This window comes from Neophocaena asiaeorientalis, unplaced genomic scaffold (genome assembly GCF_003031525.2).
Source record: "Neophocaena asiaeorientalis asiaeorientalis breed wild unplaced genomic scaffold, Neophocaena_asiaeorientalis_V1.1 scaffold395, whole genome shotgun sequence".
NCBI classification, from domain to species: Eukaryota; Metazoa; Chordata; class Mammalia; order Artiodactyla; family Phocoenidae; genus Neophocaena; species Neophocaena asiaeorientalis.
Genome location: NW_020172274.1, coordinates 206,011 through 231,863, shown reverse-complemented (window position 1 = coordinate 231,863; position 25,853 = coordinate 206,011). Strand labels below are relative to the sequence as shown.

At 38.4% G+C, this 25,853-nt stretch overlaps 1 protein-coding gene across 1 annotated transcript in view; it reads right to left on the bottom strand.

Moving 5' to 3' along the window:
- PPM1L (protein phosphatase, Mg2+/Mn2+ dependent 1L) overlaps positions 1 to 25,853 on the bottom strand; it is a 321,730-nt gene that overhangs the window by 116,425 nt on the left and 179,452 nt on the right. Inside the window, exon 2 of the mRNA XM_024763562.1 lies at positions 9,779 to 9,953. Coding sequence (XP_024619330.1) covers positions 9,779 to 9,953 — 175 coding nt within the window. The remainder of the gene's footprint in view (positions 1 to 9,778; positions 9,954 to 25,853) is intronic.

The following is a 25,853-nucleotide window of genomic DNA, read 5'->3' as shown; positions in this document are numbered from 1 at the left end:
CTCAGCCGTAAAAAAAGAATGAAATAATGCCATTTGCAGCAACTTGGATGGATCTAGAGATGATCATACTAAGTGAGTAAATCAGACAAAGACAAATATCATATGATATCACTTATATGTGGAATCTAAAATATGATACAAATGAACTTATCTACAAAACAGAAGCAGACTCACAGACATAGAAAACAAACTTATGGTTACCAAAGGAGAAGGACGGGAGAGGGATAAGTTAGGAGTTTGCGATTAGCAGATACAAAGTACTATATATAAAATAGATAAACAATAAGGTCCTACTGTATAGCACAGGGAAGTATATTCAATATCTTATAATAAACCACAGTGGAAAGGAATATAAAAAAGAATATATATAAAAAACAATCATTTTGCTATACAGCAGAAATTAATACAACATTGTAAATCAACTACGCTTCAATTTAAAAAAATTAAAAAAAAAGAATAGGTCTGTATAAGGCGCTGGCACATCACCAGTTACTGAGCAAAGAAGAAAAAAAGCATCACTCATAATAAACCTGCCTTTAAACATGCAACTGATATTCAAGACAAACAGCTCAAAAGATTTATGATTTTCTTATGATTTTCTGATTTATTTAAGAATTCTTTCTCAATCCCAAACCTAACTCTTTCCTCCTCTACCCATTCACTGTCCTCTGAACACACACTCTGTAGCACTAATTCCACTGCACTCTAGTTACGTTTCTACCACTGTCACTCTGTCCTCCCACTCCCACACAGATGCATACACACACCTGGAGTGAAGGGCCACGCAGTCACCTGGGCATTCCCAGTGGCAGGCACCATGCCTGGCTCCTAGGCACTCGGTCAATGTTTACAGAGTAAATAACTGAATGAACCAATGAGCGTTAAATGAACTGAGCACAAAATCACACACATTGTTAAAGCTGGGAAAGACTTCAGAAAATATCTAATCCAATGTCCTTTTTTACAGTCGATGAAACCAAGCAAAGAGAGGCACAATGTCTCGCCACAGACATAGAAACCAACCCCAGGGCTGGTGAATCACATATTTGGGTACTTTCAAACAGCCATGGTGGATAGTTTTCTAGTTTGTAGATGTCAAAGTCACTCTGTTTAGTTGCTACTCCCCCCCACTTTATCTTTTGACTTTTTAAATCTATGATATAAAGGGGGAAGTATAAGAATTATAACTGAAACTCAAATCAAGTTTGGTTAAAAAGATTGGTATTACTGGCCAGAAAGAAGTTATCAGTTTATAAGTGGATTTTAACTACCTCTTTTAGTCCTCTGCTCCCACTGTTATACGACTAATAATTGGCTGCATTACAGAAGTCTTCATTATGTTTTTGTTAATCATACCACCATTCTCATCTTTTCACAGATAAGAAACAGACCTCCAAATTCAGGGATTCTATATGGTGACAAGAAATGAAACACAAATAAACAAGAGGGGCCATGCTGAAAATGTTAAAAGGTTATGGGAACAATAACTGTGGCATATCCATTCAGTAAGATACTATGCAGTCATTACGAATTACTTTTGAGTAACTTGTAAGAGCATTGAGAAATATGATTATATTTTAGTGTTAAATGAGAAAAAAGGTATAAAATTGGGCACAAATTATTAAAACCCAGCAGAGAAAAATGACTAGAAGTAAATATACTAAAAGATGGTGGTTATGTTTTGGTGGTGGAATTAGAGATTATCTTTTCCTTTTCTATTTTTCCATATTTTAAAAATGTTCTAAAACATATTTATATTACTCTCATAATGGAAAAATAAAAGATTTAACTTTTTACAGAAATTCAGAAGTTGGTGTCAGAGGTTACACAACCAATATTAAATTTCCCTTTACGACGTGTTTCTTAAGTTTCCCTGTTTTTCTCTTCCTTCCAAATCCTGACAGAAAGCCTCAGTGAGAACATCTTTTGAGCCCAGAAATGAGGTTCTGATTAAAGATATAAATTAAGGAAACCTAAAGCCACCTCTTCGCTTAGGACCTGTTTGAGAAACAGACTGAGAAATTCACTCTATTTGTTAGAGTGAAAAACTTTCTGCAAAGGCCTTTTACTGAATTTTTTATATTCTTAGAAAACCTGAAAGGGCCCTAAATAATTTACAGTCTCTTTCCTGGGTTTGGTTTCTCGATGTGTGTTCAATTTTTTTCTCCATGACAGTAAATGGTTTTCCTTTTGAGATCACTGATTACTCAGACACTAATGGCTCAATTAACTCAGAGATGTAACTTTTGGGTACTGTCTATATTAAGAAGAATAAAATAAGCTCAGTAGGAGGGAACCCTCCAGCTACTTCCTAAATTGCTTACAGCACATTCGCCACCCTTTCAAAAAGCCATTTCTCCAAAAAGTACATTTCAGTACTTGGTGTCTCTTCATGGCAGGTAGCTTTGCTTGGGCTCAGCTCTCACGCATTTCTAATGTCAGGCTGCATTAGGCAATCACCAAGCAAAGGCTAACAAATCAATGCTACTCCTCCTTCCTCACCACCTCTGGGAAAATCCTACATGATTGCCTGACACCTGTCAATGGATCTGCAGGCCCCCAGCTTTAAATGATGCCCAAATGAACACAATATAAACAGCTGGCTGAGTTTTCTCCCTCATCTGCACTGTCTGGTCCGCTTTCTACTCATAAGTGTTCTTTCTACATGGTAGAAACATGTGCTCATTGGAAAGTTGTCTGGGTTTCTAGTGAACTGTAAGAACAAATAAAACCTTTGCTGGTCTTAGGTTTAACTCTGAGAGGAGATCAAAGAAGCAACTTAGGCAACTGTCCCGAGGCTAGAAGCAAGATACCACCGCTGGACTGTCCACCCTCTTACAGGCATAGCCAGCTCTTCCCAAAGGGAGAAGGAGGAGCTTTCTACTTCTATTCCCCATGCCTTAGGGTTCTTGATTGTGCAACAGAGAGTATCATTCTCAAATAAATGGGCCTACTCTCCTCACAATTCCCTCAAACACAAGGCATTACAAATCACACTACTTTAACAAGGGAATGTGTAGATTATTTATGCCCAAACTTAAGAAAAAATTATAAACGATTTGAGATTGCTTAGAGAAATATGAATAATGTACAAGCATAAAAATAAATAATGCGAGAAAAGATTCCCTCTTGGGCTATTTCAACCCTTCAGCTTTTGCCCACTATGACAAATAATAAATATTTAGGTTCATGACGCTCTCTGAGACAGTGTGAAATGCTATTTTGATCTCTTCAAGTCATGCAACTGTTTTCCTTGGAAATTTCTCTCTACTAAACCCAATCTATTGAAATGTGTATGAACTTGTGCTCCCATTCAAATAAAAACATTAATGGATCAAATGCAAACCATATCTTCTCATGCTAGATTTTGCTTAGCATTATTAAGTGCTAATAAAAATATCTAGGCAGGGCTTCCCTGGTGGTGCAGTGGTTGGGAGTCTGCCTGCCGATGCGGGGGACACGGGTTCATGCCCCGGTCTGGGAGGATCCCACATGCCGCAGAGCGACTGGGCCCGTGAGCCATGGCCGCTGAGCCTGCGCGTCCGGAGCCTGTGCTCCGCAACGGGAGAGGCCACAACAGTGAGAGGCCTGCGTACCGCAAAAAAAAAAAAAAATCTAAGCAATCTTAACAAGAATCCATGAACGATGGCTCAGAACGTCTCCTTCCAAAATCTACTTTTGCTTCACTCATACAGTCTCAGTGCCCTTCCCACAAACAAAAGTATGACTGGGCAAATTCATGTGCAGATGCCAGCATAGCTAAGCGGTGGTCTTCTTTTAGTCAGATATTATAAACAAATTACATGGGCTGTCTGGGGAGAGAGGAGAAAAGCAACAGAGAAAGCAGAAGATTCAAGAAGAAGTTAAGTGCAACCTTGCAGAAACTATGGCTGCCTGAGTTTTCCACTGTCAAGATACCAGAATCATAGTTTTAGAAATGGAAGACATCAATGAGATCCCGTTCATATGTTCGATTTATAGGGAAATAGGCTTTAGAGAGGTTTGGTGACTCATTCAAGGTCATATATTTGGTTGGCAGCAGAGCTAGGAATAGAATCTGGGTCTTTTGGCTCCAAGACCTCTTTCAATTATACTACAAAACATCTTTACTCCTATTAACAGTCAAACTTAAAAATAAACCATTTGGAAGAAAATCTTTATAAACTGGTTTATACAATCCCTATTTTTATATACAGAGTATAATTAACGTTATTGAACTGTATCTCTGTGAATGAAGGCCACCATTATGGAGATCAATGATGTCAACTCTGTAATACAGGGTCTGTGAGTGCTGATTTGACTTAGAGTGTAGTGTGCAATGCTGGGGATATGATGACTACTTTTTATGGATTTCTATGGACTTGCTCTTTGCTCTTATATCTTGCTGCTCTGTCTGCTCTAAGTATAAGTATCATCACCTTCCCTCACCTTCTAATTCTAATTCTACACCCACGTTTTCTAAAGTCTGTTCCCTAGAGTCACATGAAATGCAGACAAATATATATATTCATTGCAGCATTACTCATAGTAGCAAAAACAAAACCAAAGGGCTTCCCTGGTGGCACAGTGGTTGAGAGTCCGCCTGCCGATGCAGGGGATGCGGGTTTGTGCCCTGGTCCGGGAAGATCCCACATGCCGTGGAGTGGCTGGGCCCATGAGCCATGGCCACTGAGCCTGCGCGTCCGGAGCCTGTGCTCCGCAATGGGAGAGGCCACAACAGTGAGAGGCCCGCGTACCGCAAAAAAAAAAAAAAAAGCTTAGAGTGAGGGAAATATACCCAAAATGTTTACAATGGTAGGATTATAGATAATTATTAGTCTCTTATTATACCCTTCTACTTATTTCTATTTATTTCTGCAATAAAAGTGTAACACTCAAATTCAGAAAAATAATTTTTAAAAAGAAAATGTCATATTGGAAAATATAACCTAACTGGTCAGAACTATATAAAATAATAATATATAAATCCTAGGTGAGAAACTATAGCGTCTGTGGCATGGTATGGTTGCATGTGGCTTTAGCTTTCTCCCCATTTTTTGCTGGATTTCAAGTATGTCAGGTTGCTGGAGAGTTGAATTGTGAATGAGTAAAGCATTAAGATATATATGTATTTAAAGGGGGCGAGAGGATACCGAGAGAGAAAGAGAAAGGAGGGAGAAAAGGTCCTGAGCCAATGCTTTCAGACAAGCATCTAGGTATTTTTTTTTCATTAACTGCTTTTAGAAGTTTAGAAGCCACAGATGGTGGTAACTGTCATTAAGTCACTCAGGCTGATTTATCAGTGGTTGAGCATTAAAGACAAATTAACCTCTCAAGAGACCAGGATATTGTCTAATTAACAATTTACTACTTCCTAAAACTGGGAGAGCTGAATTAAGAATGCAAGGAAGTAAAACTGGGAAAGCATGGAAAGAAGCTAAGCAGTTTAAAGCAAATGAGTGACTTAGTGTAAGATGTTTGTATCTGAAGGTGTTAGATATTATTACCAATTTTCTGTCCTGATTCCTTTGTATCATGATGAAATTCTTTTCTGTTAGATAGTAATAACTTTTGATATTTTCTCCTCTTTTTTGGAATAAAATCGTTCATATGTTCATATATGGGTAGTGGAGGAGAAGGCAGTGTTTTGATTTCACAACTTACAGTGACATTCATGTGTCACCTCATGCAGGAATGACCAAGGGCAAACGGAGCCTGGAGCGGGTGATTTAAAGGTAGTTGTTGCCTGACTTCTCAGAGCTTCTGAAGATATTTTTAAGAATTTGCCGCTGTCTCCCCAAACACCGCATGTCAAGAAAAAACTCAACAAGCATTTTAAACTGGTCTCAGTGGTAGACAAGATCCAAATCTGTTCTCATTCAGCACTAGTGGCATTTGCAATATGAAGGACTAAGGACTTCCCCAAATATAATATATTTTACTATCATAATAACCCTGTGAGGTTTTATTAGCCCAACTTTATACATGAAGAAACAGAGGATCTAGGCATTAATCATACCAGTATTAAGCTAGAGGAAAGGCTGGGAATTTAGATCCTCTAACTCTCAATCCTGTAGTTACTTCCACTATTTCATGCTGTAGAGTTTATTGATAGATTAATTCCATGCCAAAGTATTTGTTCCTAAGGGTCACGTACGAATGTCCCTCTGCAGATTAGATTAATCATTGCTCAACAACAGTGCAGGTGAGTGGAAAATTATTCCTGAGGAAGGAAAAGTTGAGTGGTGGGAGGTTGCAGCTGACGTTGATTCCCGTCTTGGTGTCCCCTTGGGTCCCTTCATCACATGGACTGCATCTCTCTTCTCCTCACAAACCCATGTTCATTGTTTGTCCCTCAGGGTTTAGGCAAATGCCTCCCCTAAAGAATTCCATTGAAAACTTGAGCCACTTTCATTATTCCTTTACGCCACATCCCCTCAGCTTAACTTAAAATGCTTGTGCATATTACACAGCATACTTATTTCAAAATCCTCAGGAATTTTTCTTCAGAAGTCATATATCTATGTTTCAGCGCCCAGCTAGACTTTATTAAGGAAGGTCTCTGTTTTCCTTTTCTATACTCATACCCCTTTCTTCCAACTGCCTAGCATATTGCTATGCATTCAACAAATGACTACTGAGTGAATGAGAACCTGCATTAATATGGTGAAAGCCCAGCTGGATTAGCAATGAGGAGGCTGGAGTCCCAGCTCTACAACTAAGTAACTGTGTTACTTCAGGCAAATCTGTGGGTCTCAGTTTTCTCATTATAAAATGGTTATGGGTAATCCTAATATTTATATGGAACCATAAAAGATCCAGAATTGCCAAAGCAATCCTGAGGGAAAGAAAAACAAAGGAGGAGGCATAACCCTCCCAGATTTCAGACAATATTACAAAGCTACAATAATCAAAACACTGTGGTATTGGCACAAAAACAGACATATGAATCAATGGAACAGAATAGAGAGCCCAGAAATAAACCCACACACCTATGGTCAATTAATCTTTGACAAAGGAGGCAAGAATATACAATGGGGAGAAGACGGTCTCTTCAGCAAGTGGTATTGGGGAAGTTGGACAGCCACATGTAAATCAATGAAGTTAGAACACTCCCTCACACCCTACACAAAAAATAAACTCAAAATGGCTTAAAAACTTAAACATAAGACATGACACCATAAAACTCCTAGGAGAGAGCATAGGCAAAACATTCTCTGACATAAATCATACCAACGTTTCCTTAGGTCAGTCTCCCAAGGCAATAGAAGTAAAAGCAAAAATAAACAAATGGAACCTAATCAAACTTATAAGCTTTTGCACAGTAAAGGAAACCATAAACAAAATGAAAAGACAACCTACGGACTGGGAGAAAATATTTGCAAATGATGCAACCAATAAGGGCTTAATTTCCAAACTATACAAACAGCTCACACAGTTCAATAACAACAAAAACGACCCAATCGAAAAATGGGCAGAAGACCTAAATAGAGGTTTCTCCAAAGAAGACATACAGATGGCTAACGGGTACATGAAAAGATGCTCATCATCACTAATTATTAGAGAAATGTAAATCAAAACTACAATGAGGAAACAGAGGCTCACACCAGTAAGAATGGCTATCATTAAAAAATCTACAAATAATAAATGCTGGAGAGGGGGTGAAGAAAAAGGAACCCTCCTACAGTGTTGGTAGGAATGTAAATTGGTGCAGCCACTGTGAAAAACAGTATGGAAGTTCCTCAAAAAACTAAAAATAGAGTTGTCATATGATCCAGCAATCCCACTCCTGGGCATATACCCAGACAAAACTATAATTTGAAAAGATACAAGCACCCCTACATTCATAGCAGCACTATTTACAATAGCCAAGACATGGAAGCAACCTAAATGTCCACTGACAGATGAATGGATAAAGAAGATGTGGTACATATATACAATGGAATACTACTCAGCCATAAAAAAGAACGAAATAATGCCATTTGCAGCAACATGGAGGGACCTAGAGATTATCATACTAAGTGAAGTAAGTCAGAAAGAGAAAGACAAATACCATATATCACTTATATGTGGAATCTAAACAACAATATAAATGAACATATCTATGAAACAGACACAGATTCATAGGCATAAGGAACAGACTTGTGGTTGACAAGGGGGAAGTGGGGTGGGGGAGGGAAGGATTGGGAATTTGGGGTTAGCAGATGCAAACTATTATACATAGGATGGATAAACAACAGGGTCCTACTGTATAGCACTGGGAACTATATTCAATATCCTGTGATAAACCATAATGGAAAAGAATATGAAAAAGAATATATATATATATATATAACTGAATCACTTTACTATACAGCAGAAATTAACACAACACTGTAAATCAACTATACTTCAATAAAATTTAAAAAGTGATTATGGGTACAGGAAGTAGATGGACTATTTGACTTCTATGATCTCTGAGATGCTATGAAAATTTAAATATTATTTTGATTGGGCTGATCATAGCCTTACTTTACTCCACTGGGGATGAGAGAGGAGATGAATGAGAATTCCAAAGAGAAGAATGTTAAACACAAGACAAATACAGAGACCAAATAAATAAATACCCAACAGGCAGAAGAGAGCCATTGTATCTGGAAAACATAATAAAGCAAAGGAGAATCAGAGAGAGTAGAAATGTCCTGGGTGAGGCTAGAAATGGGTATCTATCATGTGGATGTAAAGAGGTTAAAAGGCTGAATGAAAATGTGGACAGCTTAATAACTAGAAAAACTGCATCAGTGGTTAGGCATGTGCAGCGTTTTTTTAAAAATCTGCTCTTCGGTTTGCTATTCAAGCTTGAAATCAAATGTTAAGAACGTCAGCATTGAGACTGTTTAAGATCATGTGAAAGAAAATGAGATGTAAAGTAACAACTTCCTGTAGAAATAAAAACAGAAGCTCCTGGTATTAAAAAGGAAATTAATACCTCCAATGTTTAACCATTAGAAACCTATTTTCCCATACTTTTTTCTCCATTTCTGGCGGGGTGTGGGGGGGGCGGGCAGGGGTGGTATGACAATTTTAATCAAGATATTTTTCCTGAATAAGTTTAATTTTATTAAAGATTTTAATAATTCCAAGTAATACTGCACTGGTTTCATTAAAATTAGGTTTTAGCCAACAAACCACGTAATAGATAAAATGGTGTTGTAAGGAGGTCTATCCAGGCCTTCATTAATAAGCTCCTTTGGATAATATGAACTTATGGAAGGCAGTGAACCAAAGTGTCCAGTGTGGTGTTAGGGACTAGGATTCATCTGAGAAGCTTAAGGAAAAGAAAGCCAAGTTCAGCTTGAAACTTCAGGAAAAAAATGGTACCTCTTTAGAAAAGAAGAACTCTGAAATTAAAAAATAACACTTGAAGCAACTAACAGTTCTTGGATTATTGGATGTAAAAGTTTTCAGCTGGTATCCAAAATTGAAGTGACACTTTAAAAGATTAAATCAACAGGAGCACATGGTTGATAAAAGGCCAGAACAATTCCATTTAAAAAAGAACCAAAATTTTAAAGGGATTTGATATTTAAGAGCCATTTTTAGAAATCTCCTGATGAAATCTTTGATACTAAAACTGCAGAGAAGAAACTTACTGTTAATCCATGTTATATAACTTTGAATCCAGTCTGCCCTTCATCTTCTACCAAAGAAAAGGACCTAGTTTAACCAAAATCTAAAAAGAAATTTTTTCAGGGAAAAAACATTGTGTGTGTGTGTGTGTGTGTGTTTGTGTGTGTGTGTCTATTAAAGACCAACATACCTGCTTCATCATAGGACACAGTCAATTTTTCTAGCATTTCTCGGTCAATTGATAGAATCTGCTGTTCGAGGATGGTCTGGTAAGACAAAACACTATTTTCTTTGTCTTTCTCGTAGTCTTGAAGATGCTGTTTAAGGGCCTCTGGGAGTCGAGATTTTACATATTCAGCTGCCGTCTGCAGGTAAAACAAGTAGAGAACCCCATGAGTATTTCTCATCTTAGGCTTTTCACTTCCCCTCAGGTGCTGTAGTGAGAACTCAAAGTACTGTGGAACTAACCCTTTAGACAATCTCATCCTTGTCACTGTTGTCGTTTGTAGACTCTACTGTACCAAGTAAGGTTGATCTTCAAATACACAGAATTACAGACCTCTAAGAGTTTTCTATCAGGTTTAAAGGTACAAAAGATGATGGATTGGCATTCATGGAGTTGAACTCAGAGTTTCAGCTATTCCACTGAACCCAGAAGGCCCTGTGATAGTAATTTTACTGGATATAAATCTGACTCGCCCTAATCTAGAATGTATAAGCTAGTAACTCATCTCAGCAGTAAGCCGTCCTATGCTGTGGCATCCAAACCTCTGCTTTGCTTTGTTGTTCTCTGCTGGTTAATGCTTATGCAGGAACTCTTGTGAAGTAAACAAAATGGAAAGCCCTCTGCTAGGGCTGATAACGGAATAATAGGAGAAAGAGAAAACGAAGAGACCTAAAACAAAGATGCCTCAACCTGAAAAGAACTGTTCACACCACTTAAATATCTTGGCCTTTATATATTTTATTCTTAACTTTTTTTCCCCTGCTTCTACATTATCTGCACAGTGTACTCCCAACTAGTAACATCTGAAATTACACACACTGACTTTCAACCGGGTAAGCAAGCTTCCCTTGGAGGTAGGAAGGAAGACATCTGTACTTTGAAAAAGACCTTCCCAAAGATTCTGATACATTCTTCTGGTGGACTGGGGCCATAGCACACTCTTTTCCCTTCCAGTTAAGAATCACAGTTAAAGTTAAGTAGAACTTTAAGGGAGAAATTAAGTAATACAGCAGCATGTATGACTCAGGAGAATTGAAATTCTTATAACATATCTCTTGAGAATGCCAAGAGTTTTGGCATCTTCTTACAGTTGCAGTCCTCCATCATATGTATAGGGTCTAAGGTTGATAAATAAATGAAGGCATACATATATTGTTTAAAATTATACTCACAATCACTAGAAAACTAAAATAAAAGAAACTGTTAAACAGGATTGTCTCTGGGGTATGGGCCCAGAATAAGGTGAAGACACATCTACATAGTTTAATATTTTTTTTAAAATTCCTGTAATTAAAAAAAATTATCTTTAAAATATGTTCTTCTGGTAAAGAACCTTCGTAGTTTTCCTTCTAAATGTTAGCACAGTTTAGGATGAAAAGAAACTTGCCAGAACAATGACAACTGACTTCTCAGGAAAAACTCACTGGGAAGTGGTGGAAAAAGTTATATTTCAGTCTTCAGAGTAGCCAAATATAGCACACAACACTTCATTTCCAGACTTATATTTGGATCCCCTAAGTCGGTTGCTGATGAAATTACAACTTTAAAATATCACCAAACACTGTTCATTTTCTCTGCCAGCCAGCTAGTGCAGAACAAATAAAATTATTCCATAGAATGTAAATGGACTCAGCACATTAGCACAACATATTTAATTCTAGAGTTTCATAACAGTTCTCCTGACAATGGAGAATGAAGAGACATCCTGCAGAATAACTCTTTTAAAATTCACACTACCTTGCTATTCAGTGTAACACGTGTCTTTAATTTTTTTCCTTGGAAAGATCTATGAGGTACAGGAAATAATTCCATAATGCACGTTTAACAAATATTGGTGTATTCAGTATAACTGAAAGCATACCACACGTTTCCTTCCTATTGTGTCCACTGATTTACTCTTTTAATTCAAATCATGGTGGAGGTCTTGGAACTGGGCCTATATTTTTTACTGTAGTGGAGTTAAATTTTGGCATTTCATTTCTAAAACAGTACAACTTCATGTATAGTCAGCCCTCTGTATCTGTGGGTTCCACATCTGTGGATTCAACCAGCTGCAGACAGAAAATATTTGGAAAGAAACCCTGCCCCACCAGCCCAGGTAGGTGCCCTCAGCCAGCACCAGAGCTCCTCCAACGTGGCCCTCAGCCTTGCCCATCCCATCGGGCACCCTTGGCAGGCACCGGCATCCCCCCAAAGCGGCTCCCGCCCCAGGGGTCAGCCCTGCACACCAGAGCACCTGCAACAGTTGTAGACAGTCCTTACAGCCAGCTGTACCGGGGGCCAGTCCTGCACACCAGTGTGGCCTCAGTAAAAGGACCATTTTCTTACACCATATACAAAAATAAACTCAAAATGGATTAAAGACTTTAAGGCCTGAAACCATAAAACTCCTAGAAGAAAACACAGTCAGTATGCTCTTTGACACTGATCTCAGCAATATTTTTTTGGCCCTGCCTCCTCAGGCAAAGGAAACAAAAGCAAAAATAAACAAATGGAACTACATCAAACTAAAAAGCTTTTGCACAGCAAAACAAAAAGGCAACCTAATGAACAGGAGAAGCTATTTGCAAATGGTGTATCTGATAAGGGGTTATTATCCAAAGCATATAAAGAAGTCATACAATTAAATTTTAAAAATCCATTTAAAAAATGGGCAGAGGGGCTTCCCTGGTGGCGCAGCGGTTGAGAATCCGCCTGCCGATGCAGGGGACACGGGTTCGTGCCCCGGTCCGGGAAGATCCCACATGCCGCGGAGCGACTGGGCCCGTGAGCCATGGTCGCTGAGCCTGCGCGTCTGGAGCCTGTGCTCTGCAACGGGAGAGGCCACAACAGTGAGAGGCCCGCATACCGCAAAAAAAAAAAAGATATGGGCGGAAAACCTGAATACACTATTTCTCAAAAGAAGACATACAGATGCCCAACTGACACATGAAAAGATGCTCAATGTCATTAATCATCAGGGAAATGCAAATCAAAATCACAATGAGATATCACCTCACACCTGTCAGAATAGCTGTCATCAAAAAGACCACAAATAACAAGTGTTGGTAAGGGTGTGGAGAAAAGGGAACTCTTGTGCACTGTTGGTGGGAATGTAAATTGGTGCAGCCACTATGGAAAACAGTATGAAGGTTCCTCAAAAAATTAAAAATACAACTACCAAACGATCTAGCAAGTCTACTTCTGGGTATGTACCCAAGGGAAAAAACCCCACTAATTCAAAAAGATATATACACCCCTATGTTCACTGTAGTACCATTTACTATAGCCAAGATATGGAAGCAACCTAAAAGTCCAGTAATACATGAATGGATAAAAGAAGATATGGTACATGTATGTACAAAGGAATATAACTCATCTATAAAAAAGAATGAAATCTTGCCATTTGCAACAAAATGGTATTATGCTAAGTGAAATAAATTAGGCAGAGAAAGACAAACACTATGTGATTTCATTTATACGTGGAATCTAAAAAACAAACGAACAAACCGAAGAACACAGAAACAGACTTATGGATATAGAGAACAAACTGGTGGTTGCCAGGGGAGAGGGAGTGGGAGGTTGGGTGAAATAGGTGAAGGGGATTAAGAGGTGCGAACTTCGAGTTATAAAATAAATAAATCATGGAGATGTAATACACAGCATAAGGAATATATAGGCACCCCTTGTTTTATTGTGCTTCAATTTTTTGTTTGTTTGTTTGTTTTTAAGAGTTGAAGGTTTGTGGCAACCCCACATTGTAAGATAATGGTTAGCACATTTTAGCAATAAAATATTTTTTTCAGAAAGTCTTCATTTCAAGCCATGAAATTGTTTCTGTAAATTGTTTTTTTAAAACTTTATTTTATATTGGAGTATAGTTGATTAACAATGTTGTGCTAGTTTCAGGTGTACAGCAAAGTGATTCAGTTATACATATACATGTATCTATTCTTTTTCAAATTGTTTTCTCATTTAGGTTCTTACATAATATTGAGCAGAGTTCCCTGTGCTATACAGTAGGTCCTTGTTGGTTAGCCATTTTAAATACAGCAGTGTGTACATGTCAATCACAAACTACCTAACTATCTTACTCAGTGGACTCAGCGGATGAAAAAAGATAAAGTATTTTTAAATTGAGTTACATTACATTGGTTTCTTAAGACATAATGCTATTGCACACTTAATAGACTATAATGTAAAAATAACTGTTACACGCAATCGGAAACCAAAAAATTTGTGACTCTCTTTATTGCAATATTTGCTTTATTGCGGCAGTCTGGAACCAAACCCACAATATCTCGGAGGTATGACTGTAGTTGATAATACTGTAATAATTTTGTATGGTGACAGACGGTTACTGAACTTACTGTAGTGATCATTTTGTAACATACCTGATTGTCAAATAACTATGTTGTACACCTGAAACTAACATAATACTGTATGTCAACTATACTTCAATTTTTTTAAATTCCAAAAAAATACCAGAGAGTTCCCAAAAGCAAAAAGTGAATTTGTCATGCCAGCAACTATTTACATAGCATTTACATTGTATTAGGTATTATAAGTGATCTAGAGATGATTTAAAGTATATGCATAGGTTATATGTAAATATTACACCATTTAATATGCAACTTGAGTGACTCATATTTTGGTATCCAAGAACCAATCCTCTGTGGATACTGAGGGACTACTGTATAGAGTTCTTTCCTCTGGGAAAGATTTGTTAAGAGGAATAGAGAGAAACAACTCTAGCAAAATACTAGCTTCTATCAAGATATTTCAAGAAATCACCTTTATACTGAGGTGATTCTCTAAATGTATTCAAATGTCAGTCAAAACCTTATGTTCAAGCATAAACCTATGCCAAAAAACAGGATGTCATACAAATACCTTATGATCTCGCTTATATGTGGAAAATAAAAACAAAACAAAACAAAAACACAAAAACCAAACTCATAGATAAAGAGAATAGACTGGTGGGTGCCAGAGGTGAGCAAAATGGGTGAAAGTGGTTAAAAGATATCAAACTCCCACTTACAAAAAAAATAATAAGTCCTGGGGTTATAATGTACAGCATGCTGACTATAGTTAATAAGGCTGTCCTGCTTAGTTGAAAGTTGGTAAGTGAACAGATTTTAAACATTTTCATCACAGGAAAAAAATGCATAACTATGTGTGGTTAACTAGACCTTACTGTGGTGGATCATTTTGCAACATATACAAATATTGAATCATTATGCTGTATACCTGAAACTAATGTATCATATCTCAATAAAAAAACAGGCTGTCATATTATTAACTGAGATTGGAATTATTGCACAAGTGATAGATAATACAAATAGCAATTTAAATTTTAAAACTTCACTAGAATTCTAAAAACGAAGTGAAAAACAAAATTAAAATATAGGATTACTTATCTATTCTTTAATCAATGATAAGTGCTACTAGAAGTTTAAGTCCTAAATTGCATATTCTTATAACCTAACTATCAGAAACAGTACTTTGTTACCATTTTCAGTGTCTTACATTTGTGCGGTACTTTATACTTTTCTGAGCAATTTATGCTGTTATCATTCTGTATCTTCAAAATAACTTTGAGTGAAAGTAGGCAAATTATGGATTTGGCCAATCCTTCAAAGTAGGCTCAAATGCTATAAACTCTGTTAGTGAATCCACCTAATAGCAACCAACAGTCTTTCAAGTATTTATAGAGGTAAAGGCATTTTAGCTCCCCAGTTTGGCTGATGTAAAGACTGTACCTTACACATCTTGTGTTCTCCCAGCACCCAGTTCAGTACTCTCTACCATAGAAGCTTAATATCTTCACTGTATCCAAGAATCAGGGACTTTGAGATAGCTTTTAGAGAAAACTTTTGGACAGTTCATAATTCTTTGCCTGCAATCAGAAATTCCTTTCATGATTCTAGAAACAGCATACAAGTCTGGTTTTCTACTGGCAAATGGAACTACACCTGGTCTTAAATCATTATTGGAGCCATTATTTTAGGAAGTAAATGGCTGAAACCCAAATCATCATTCACATGCCAACATGGTAAATTATGTACTTCATATACAAAGCTGTATATGAAGCTTTATTTAACGACTTCCTCTCCATAATTGTTTGATCTTTTCCATTCTTGCCTTAATTTCTTCATTTGGCAATGAACTCAATTCTGCTAGGGACTCTCTGAGCAGTCATGTAGAATGCCTCAGAATTGTGTCCGAGTGAAGGGTTGCCTTGAGGGGTGTTAACTCCTCCTGGGCATTCAGGTTTTGCTTGTCTGAACTGCTGAGTAGGTTCCCAAACATACCCCAGGTGGTGGCCGAGAAGCCTCAGGACAGAAAGGGGAAGACACAGGTTCATCAGTTCCGGTTACACCTGGGAAGATGGTTAACAGCTAGAATAAAAAGATGAGCTAAAAGCTTGTGAGGTAGGGCACAAAAGGTGCCCGAAGCACCTTCTTACGGAATGTGCATACATTCATATCACCCATGCCAACTTCAGTCTGAAAGACAGAAAAGGGCTAGAGTTATACTATACCTGTAAAAGGACTCAATGGATGAAAACGATAAAAGAAGCAGACGATTGAGGATCTAAATTCTGGGAACCTAGTGGATAGAATGCTGACCTAGTAGGTCATTATGCTAAAATGCTATTTACTATAACAGTTGAATGTTCTTTAAGAAATAACCAGTGTATATGAAAGAGTTTGGTGGGGGACAGGGAGGGAGAGTGCAAAAAAAAAGTGCATTTCAAAAGCTGCTAAACGCTTCACAGTTCACCTTAAAAAGAAAACCTGTTAGCCAGCCAATTCTAATTTATTGAGCGTCTGCTGAGTGAAGCACATTAGATTTGACACTGTTGGGAGAACAGACCTCTGCCATCAACCTGCAGTTTTAACATGCAAACAGCACACACAGGTGAAACACTGGAAAAACACATTTTACAAACTAACACAAAAACAGACATGAATCTTGAGATGAATTTTGTTTAACATATGAGCTACTGTGAGTGCTGAGCGGCCTCTAGGGAGAGAAATTAAAGAGGGCAGAAGAAAAAGAATCAGGAAATCATTCCGGTGTTTAAGGATCAGTTTCGAGGTAAGAAGTTCTTGCTGGAGGAAAGAAAAGCAATGTAGAAAGTAGTGAATGTGAGTTCATGGGGAGAAATCATAAAAGAAGGTGATGAAACTAGGAGTCTGAGAGAGCTGGCAGGTGGAGAAGTTTTAACTCCCTGTTAAACCGGGGAGCTTTGATTTGTAGCAGTTAGTAACAGGAAACAACCAAAACATCAAAAAGAGTGAACAAATTATCAAATCTTGTCTGAGTAAGAATGTGCTTGGAGTTGAGCTTAAAATGCACTGAAAGAGAGAAAGATTAAAGCAGGGAGACGAGTAAAAAGTCTGAAGGAAAGGAAAATGGCCTTCTACACTGTGATTGGAATATAAATCAGAATATAAATCAGACACTTTTGGGACAGCAAATGAAAAAAAGTAACAAAAACTTTAAAGTAATTTACACTTTTAACCTAGTAATTGTCTTTCCAGGAATTTATTTTAAGAAAAAGCTAAAGATGAGCATAAAGACTTGTGTAGCAAACACGTTTATCAAGGTATTATTCAAGATAATGAATGTTTGTCTACAAATTGGTTGATTATGTCATGGGATAGCCAAGAAATGGAATACAATGCAGCTATTAAAAATCATGTTATGAAAGAATACTAATAATGTAGGAAAACGTTTATAATGAAGAGCAGATTACAAAGCAGTTTGTTTACGACACATATGAGGGGAAAATGGTTGAATTACGTTAATATGAATCATTAGTTATCTCAGACTAGTAAGAGTTTGGGTGATATTTTTTCTCTATGCAGTTTTCTTCATTTTCCAAATTTTCTAAAATAAAAAAAATAGAAAAATGATTGACCGCTTTCTATGTGCCAAGCACTGTGCTGAATGCTTCACATGTGTTTACTTATTTCACCCTCACGAAAACACTTATTGGTTTTCACAGATGAGGAAACAGACTCAGAGAGGTTAAGTAATTTATCCTTGGTTACGCAGTGAGTCGTGGATTGGAGCAGGAATCACCAAATGCTTTTGAACCAGAAAAGAAAAAAAATTTTGTATTTTAAAAAGAAGGCAATGCCTACTGTGGTCCCTTCTTTTGCAGGGTAAAGCAGCCCCAGACTAGGATAAAGCCATTGAGAAGAGAATAAAAGAGCACATGAGCAAAGCCTGGTGACAGATGGAAAAGAAAAACCCATAAAATGGCTTCAGTGTTGCAAAAACCGGAAGCTAAAGATGATGGAGATGCTATTGAAAACAATGGGAAAACAGAGTACAGTGAAACATATTAAATTTACTTTGAACACTTAACTGTACGCCTGAAAACCATCCACCTCTCTGTATTTTATGGAATATCCACCACCCCTTAAAAAAAGAAAAACCTCTAGGAGGAAAAAGTATTATTTTATAGAACTCCAAAGAAAAATATCATACTAATGATTTTGGTTACAAGTTCCAGGGAGGTAAAAGTTATTTCCAAGAAAAGATATTAAATTAAATTTTAATAGAGCCTCCATTAGAGAAAGATCAGGAGTAAATTAGAACTATGTTCAAATCACTTTTGGTATTTTTCTCTAGGACTTTGCCAAGGGTAAGTTACTATTCATTTTAACTTTAACAGATTTAAAATAAAAATAGGCTTCTGATGTCCTTAACCATGAAAACATGCCTTACAATTTTTATTTAGTACTGCATATTTCATAGTTGTAGGAGGTTTTTTTGCCCCCTTCTTTTCAATCAAATGTTCTATTTTACTACCAAGTCTAAGACCTAGTATACAGTATACAATTTTATATTTTAAAAAATTAGGTATGGTATTCAAAGGAAAGAAAGCTTCCCCTACACTCAATAAATTCTTACTTAGAAGATATTTTTAAAATCAAGGAATGGATTTTATCATTAAGTTTGTAATAAGTTGTTATAAATGTTGATCCTGATGTAAAGACCCAATTTCAAAGCAAATTTGAAAAACCAACAGATGAGATTCTAAGGTCACAAAACCTTGAAAATGCATCTTAAGAAGAAATACCCACTTTTGCCTCAAGGATGGTCCAGGCTGTGCTTTGCCAAGATAAGAAGTTTCAGGATTTTAATATCTTTCCAATTATCTGATTTTATAAATTACCCGTCCCCCTTCATTTTATTTAATGCGCACGCGCGCGCACACACACACACACACACACACACACACACACACACACAGAGTAATTTGGCAGAGAGACATCCTCAAGCTCCACTGAAATGAATGGGACGAATAATTGATGGCAGCGCCTTTCAGTTTATATTTACACAATATATATGCCTGGCTTGGAACACACAGTGCTGCTGCTTCTGATATGAGTGTCGATTATGAATGGACACAGGCTTCTAAGACTGGATCGAAAGGAGACTAATGCAAAGGGGCTGATCCTGGGACCCATGCTAAGGCTAAATTTAACATTGATGCCACACACAATAAGGTGCTATATCTGGCTCCAAGGGCATCTGATCAGTGACCCTCTGAGGAGAAGCAGATTTTGACAATGAGGAAGACACACAGAGAGGTTAGGTGGGAAATCAATTCTGCAAATGCTGAGTACAAAAGAGCTGAATTTTAGGAAACAGTACCTCAGGGATGGTCGCTAGGTATTCAGGAGATAAAAGAGAGATCATAAAGCAGATCATTCAAAATTCGTGCCACAGGAAGACAGAAGAGAGGAGGAGGTAATATTTTTATCGCAGACAAGGTTGCCCTGCCCTTGAAGGGAGGTGAATGCACATGTGCTGAGTTGACAGCAGCCAGCATGGACGGCATGTGAATTTACTTAGGTCCACCTTGGCATCCATCTTTCTTAGGGTAACATACCATTAACTTTTGACAACTGCTCTTTGGCTCCAGGCACTTCAAAACAAAGTCAGAGCGAGCGCCCTTGCCCACCAGCAAGAGGACAGAGGCAAGGGAGTTGTTCTTTTCTCTCGCCTGCCAAGAGTGTCATTTCTTTCCATTTTTAGTCTTTGCCACTTCTAACCTGGAGGGGTTATTTAAATAAGAAAAACCTCTTTGAGAGGATGATCTTGCAGTCCTGAATTCATAATTCTCTCTCAAGAAGGCAAATTTGATTCCTTCAAGACATACGGCATCAGGAAAAAGTCTCAGACTTAAACCTGAAGTGTGTCAATGCTATCCTATGCTTATTACGGAGATTTGAGATTGCTCTGGAGAACCAAAGCTGTGGACGTGCAGATGCTAGTCAGTTGTGTGGCAAAATGACCACCACAGAGGGCATGACACTCCGCATGCTAAGGACTCAGAGCCATAACCTAACCTACTTAATATGGAGAGTGAAGTTTTCATTTAGTTTAAGCACTAAGATGACGACTGCTAAGTTATAGGTTCAGGACAATTCCTCCGGGATTCCTCAAGGGACAAACCTTTAATAACTCTATCAGTCACCTGATCCATATGTAATCTGAGGCATAGTCACATGGTAGCACCAAGCATGCTATAGCATGAAAATATAATTGAAACTCCACTTCTTGAATGATGGCTTCCCTGACAGCAGATGGAGGCCATATATATATATATATATCTCTCGCAGTACGGCGGTATCAAATACTGTTTAGCCATGTGGTCCATTTTCCTAATCTTATTATCTTGGTGAAATCTACATTCAAACTCTAAGGGATTAAAGATTTATATTTTTACAGTCTAAAGAAAAGTTGAGGTTATTTCGCTACTACTACTACTAAGTGATGATTAATAAATTCTTTGGCCCTCAGTTACCACACATATTCCAGAGAGTCAGGGGGAACAGGCCATACTATATTAGGTCCACGGTCCTTCTTTTTTCTTTTTCTTTTATTTTAAAGCACATACACACACCTAAGTTCTCCTGAGAGATGGCAACTTTAAAAACTGCCAACCAGTAGAGTTTTTCTTAAACCTGTGGAGAAAACAAGCAGCACGCAGCCAGAGTGGTCTTGTTAAATTTGTGTGATAGGTGAGTTCCTTTGTCTTCAGCAGTTACAAAAAGAAGTACGATATTGTTTCACATTCTATACGCTTGAGATCATTAGAAGAAAAACGTTTGTTTACAGAAAGAAAAATATTCCCTATTTGAAAGGAAACTAATTACTGATAAAATTCCCTTCCATTTCTGAATGTTGGGCTATAAAGCTTGACAAAAATTTAACTTCCATGAGCGCTATACAAATGTATTCTGGAAAGTTCCATGCATAACGCTAACTAAAAATGTCCTTGGGGATTCAGGAAGCCAATGGGACCAACTGTTATAACGAATTATAAAACACGCATGAATTATTAATCAAAAAGGACTCTGTAGCTATGACAATAGAGCAGTCCCTCAGGGAGTCAGCCAAAAGCTCCTAGCTGGCAACAGGGCCAGAGAACCCCTCCTGGGCCTCACTTGACTCCTGCCCATAGCTTCCTATCAGGCTCTTTAGGGAGCACGTCCAGAGAGCAGGTGTAGCCACGACAGTAGGGAACCACAAGGCCAATGCCAGTTGGGTTGATGTCCCCAATTTGACATGGCTTTAAGAACTGCCTTCAAGGGACTTCCCTGGTGGCTCAGTGGTTAATAATCCGCCTGCCAATGCAGGGGACACGGGTGCGAACCCTGATCCAGGAAGATCCCACATGCCACGGAGCAACTAAGCCTGTGTGCAACAACTACTGAGCCCATGCACCACAACTACCGAGCCCACGAGCCACAAGTACTGAAGCCCGCGTGCTTAGAGCCCATGCTCCGCAACAAGAGAAGCCCACGCACCGCAATGAAGAATAGCCCCCACTCACGGCAACTAGAGAAAGCCCACGTGCAGCAACGAAGACCCAACAGAGCCATAAATTAACTAATTAATTAATTAATTATTTTTAAAAAGTACCTTCAAAAGTACCTATGAGATTTAGGCTCCTTGTATGTGCAGTGGGGGGCTGGAAAAGGGTCCATCTTTCTGTCCAGGAATCTGGTCTAACGTAGTGTGATTTGAGGAACCCAAGAAGGATCCCTGCCCCCAAATCATTTTCCCTTTTGGCTTTGAGCCCTGAAATTCTAACATTACAGCTTGCAATCTCTGGTTTATGCCAGTTCTTCCCCTTCCCAAAAGGCAAATATTTTAAGGAAGAGTAATACACCAAGAAATGGTCAGTCTTAGTGTGGACATGTTGATCAGATTTTTATACACAGGGAGGGGGAATGAGAAGCAGGAAAGCACCCAGAGAAATCCCTGGGAATAAGGTGTAAAGTTGGCAAGTAAAGGTCAGGAAAGACAAATGTTGTCTACTCAGAAATTTAACCCTGTACAGAGGAAAACACAAAAATCTGTACTGCCTGAAAGTTTTATTTAGTCTTCACCACCACTGGCTCTACCCGCAAGACCAACCATCAAAACTATTTTGAGGTTAACCTGAGAAGGAAAATGTAATTTGTTGCATCTCACACGTAGGTCAATAAAGAATGCATTCGGTAGCCATCTTCCCCATATTGTTTTTTTTTTTTTTTTTTTTTTTTACTTACTAAATTTATATTATACCCCTTTCCAGACAGGAAATGAGGCAACTGATCACAACACTGTACTTTCTATGCTAATTAATTTATAACATTGAAACTAAAAATGGAGTAACTAATATATTCTAAATATTACATCTCAAGGAGCCTTCACAGTGCCTTTTATGTTAAAGGTGCACAATATATGTTTTTACATAAATGAATGAATGAAGTCAAACAACATGACCAATCTCAGTGGCACTTTGTTTTAAAACTACTCCTGTACGGATAGGAGTCATCGCTTACGTTGCAAATGTATCTTCCAGAACAAAAGCTATTGCTGCCTCACTAGAGCTGCCACAGCCCTGCCCTTCATCAGACCTCTACTACAGCTCTCTACCACTTCATTCATAGTGTCTCCATCTAGTCATCTATTTGCCTCATCACTAATTTACGAGCAACTAGCAGGTAGGACAAAAGTTTTTTCACATACGACGGTTTCCCTAATATCTAGCCCAGTGCAGGCATGCTGGAAGAAAATGATGGAGAGGGGGTGCTTTAAAACTAGGCGTAAAACCCTGTGAGTGATCATTCTATATAGCCACAAACATAAAAGAAAAAAGGACCAGGCCCCCCCGTGATGCTGTCACTTTGACATTTGCCATAAGGCATACAGATGTCATACTATTTTATATTTCTTGGGCACCAAATCTTGTTTAATACCATAGAAACAGGACGGCTGGTTTAGGCAGAGCCAGAGTTTATCTCAAACCAAGAAAGTGTTTCTTGTAATTTATGTATAATTTCGAACCTAAATGAAAATCTGACGAGAGCAATGCATCCTCTTCCCAGAAACACACACAAAGTATCTAGTGTCCCATTTTAGGCACCCAGGTATGAAGTTCATGAACCGGATCACCTTGAAGTCTTATTAGATCCAAGCATGAAAAGGGCACTAGGTACAGGGCTGTAGTTTTTCCTACAAAATGATGGGGTTAGACTTGATCAGTATTTCTCAAGGGTGGTACTTCAACCGCTTCCGAAGCACCTGGGACGGGGGAGGAATGTCTTAAAAATGCAGAATATGGGTTCTGCTCCATAGTTAGTAAATCACAATTTTTCAGGTAGGACCCTAGAATCTGCTTTTTAAACTTGTGCTACATTTCAACAAGCTCACTGAAGGGTGAAACCCACGGTTTCTACCCCTTTGAGTTCTGATTTTATAACATCTAGGCACATGTGTTCTTACAAAGCTAGACCACAAATTCTGATGTGCATCCAGAGTTGTACCAGACTCTCCACAATAACAGCCCTCTGCATCCCCCAGGACTCAGTCTGGCAAGTAAACATTTTTAATTCTTGTAACAACCTTGACTGTGCGCAGCGACATTCCCACACGGCCTGTCTACCCTCAGTGCCACGGGCTTTTTTTTATGGCATCAAATTGCCAATCTGCTCAGCCTCTGAAAGGGTGAGCCCTCCCTAAAGCAACCTAACTGACCTTGAGTACTTCTGATACCAGGAGGACCTGGAACCCTTTTCCAACAGCTTGTGGGCAATCAAGCAAATATCAGGAAGCTGTGTGAAACAGGCCACAGGATGACCTGTGGCAAAGCACCTTGAAAACACAGTGATTTCCTCTTGACCGAGCCCGGGCATGATCAGAGCACTAAGCTGACCTCTGCCGGGGACGGCCGATGGAATTGTGAAGCCTGGATAAGAGAAGCAAAATGCAGCAGAGAGGAAAGCAAATCAGCATTCCCAGCAGTGTTGCATAACGCTGCATACAGAGTTTGAAAGGGTATCTTATTTTAGCAAGAGAAAAATGGGATACCTAATTGTGTGGAAAAGCTATAATCTCAGCAGTGAATGCACCTGCTTGTGTAAATATAAAACGACACATTTTAAAATCTGAATGGGCAAATAGTTCAGAGAAAAATATACCCTTTCCCAAGTCCTGCTTCACCTCCAAAAGACGACAGCAGTCCGAGCAGGCATGCAGTCATGGGCTAGAACTAATCCTTTCCATTAATACTTGAGTGTCTACTATGTGTCAGGCACTGTGCTAGCCGCTAGGAATAAATGGTGGGCACAAGTCAACATGTCTCTGCCCTCATGGGCCATTAAGCCCAGACCCACCCTGAGAATCCTTCTCAATACAGTATTCCAGGCAGCAACCCATCAACCAAAGTCAGCGTAGGAGATGAAACCTGTTCATGAGCCTTGGTCTAAATCCAGGGTGGCCAACTACAGTAAAAACACCTGTATTTGTGAATAAAGTTTTATTTGAACATGACCCTACCCAATTGTTCACATATTGTCTATGGCTGCTTCTGAACTTCAACGGAAGCATTGAGCAGTGAGATAGAATCTGTATGGTACACAAAGCCTAAAATATTTACCGTAGGGCTCCTTACAGAAAGTTTACCAAACCCTGGTATAGATGAATTGACAAACTAAAGCAAAATTAGCAGACATGTGTGCATGTGTGTGTATACAATTGACATTGTTTAGCTTGCATTTATTATTTGCCCTCACGTATTGAGCACTATGTTGGGTTTCAGGTGTACTAAAATCAGTTGTACAGAGTTGTCACCTTGAAAGAACTCACAATCTAGCTACAGAAATGACTAAACAGATAATCACAAAACAATTTGATCAGTTCTAAAACGTTAAGTACCTACAATTCGCTATGTAAACCCAACAAAGTGATTGAAAACTCTAACACCCCAGAGAGATTTCTTAAGCATTCTATTGCTTTCCACTTGACCACACAACCTAAAAAGTCAAGGAGGGTCTTGGACATTGCAGTCCTGTGGCAATCCTCAGAAGAAATGAGTGGATAAAAATGTAGCCAGACAATACAAAGAGTGGCTGCTTGAACTTGATGTAACATTAAAAGGTCATTAGGCATTCTAAAAACAATGGGCAACTGGTGATGCCCCATAAAAAACTAACTTTAGCAACTTTGGATTCTCCAAACTGTCGTTTGTCAGGAACCACATAATCAAGAGAAAATGAATAAGGTTCCAAAGAGACATGTAAAGTTTGAATTAGGATTCACAGTAGATTGGCAGGGACATAATAAATTCATAATTATGGTAACCCACAGCTGCTTCAACCTTAGAAAATAATGAACTGCTTAGCGAGGGCTGCTGTCTCTGAAATGGCAAGCAAAAGCCATCTGCTATGGAACAGTGTCCTGTCTTTAGGTCCATATCCAAGGGAGACCCACCTCGAGATTTACTGTTGCAACAATTTCCAAATGTCATAAATCAGTATGGAAATTGTTAGACAAGAAAAAGTATAAACTTTGCCATTCACAGTACTCAATTATTAATTTCCTTTTATTCCCCAAGGTAGTACCTGTGATTTTTCTTCAAAACATATTGATCTGAATGCCCTAGGATAAAGAGGTCATTAAATAAGTCAACATGACTTATGACACCCACTCAACAAACGAAGCTTTCTTTTCTAACACAAATCGTATGTCCACATTCAGG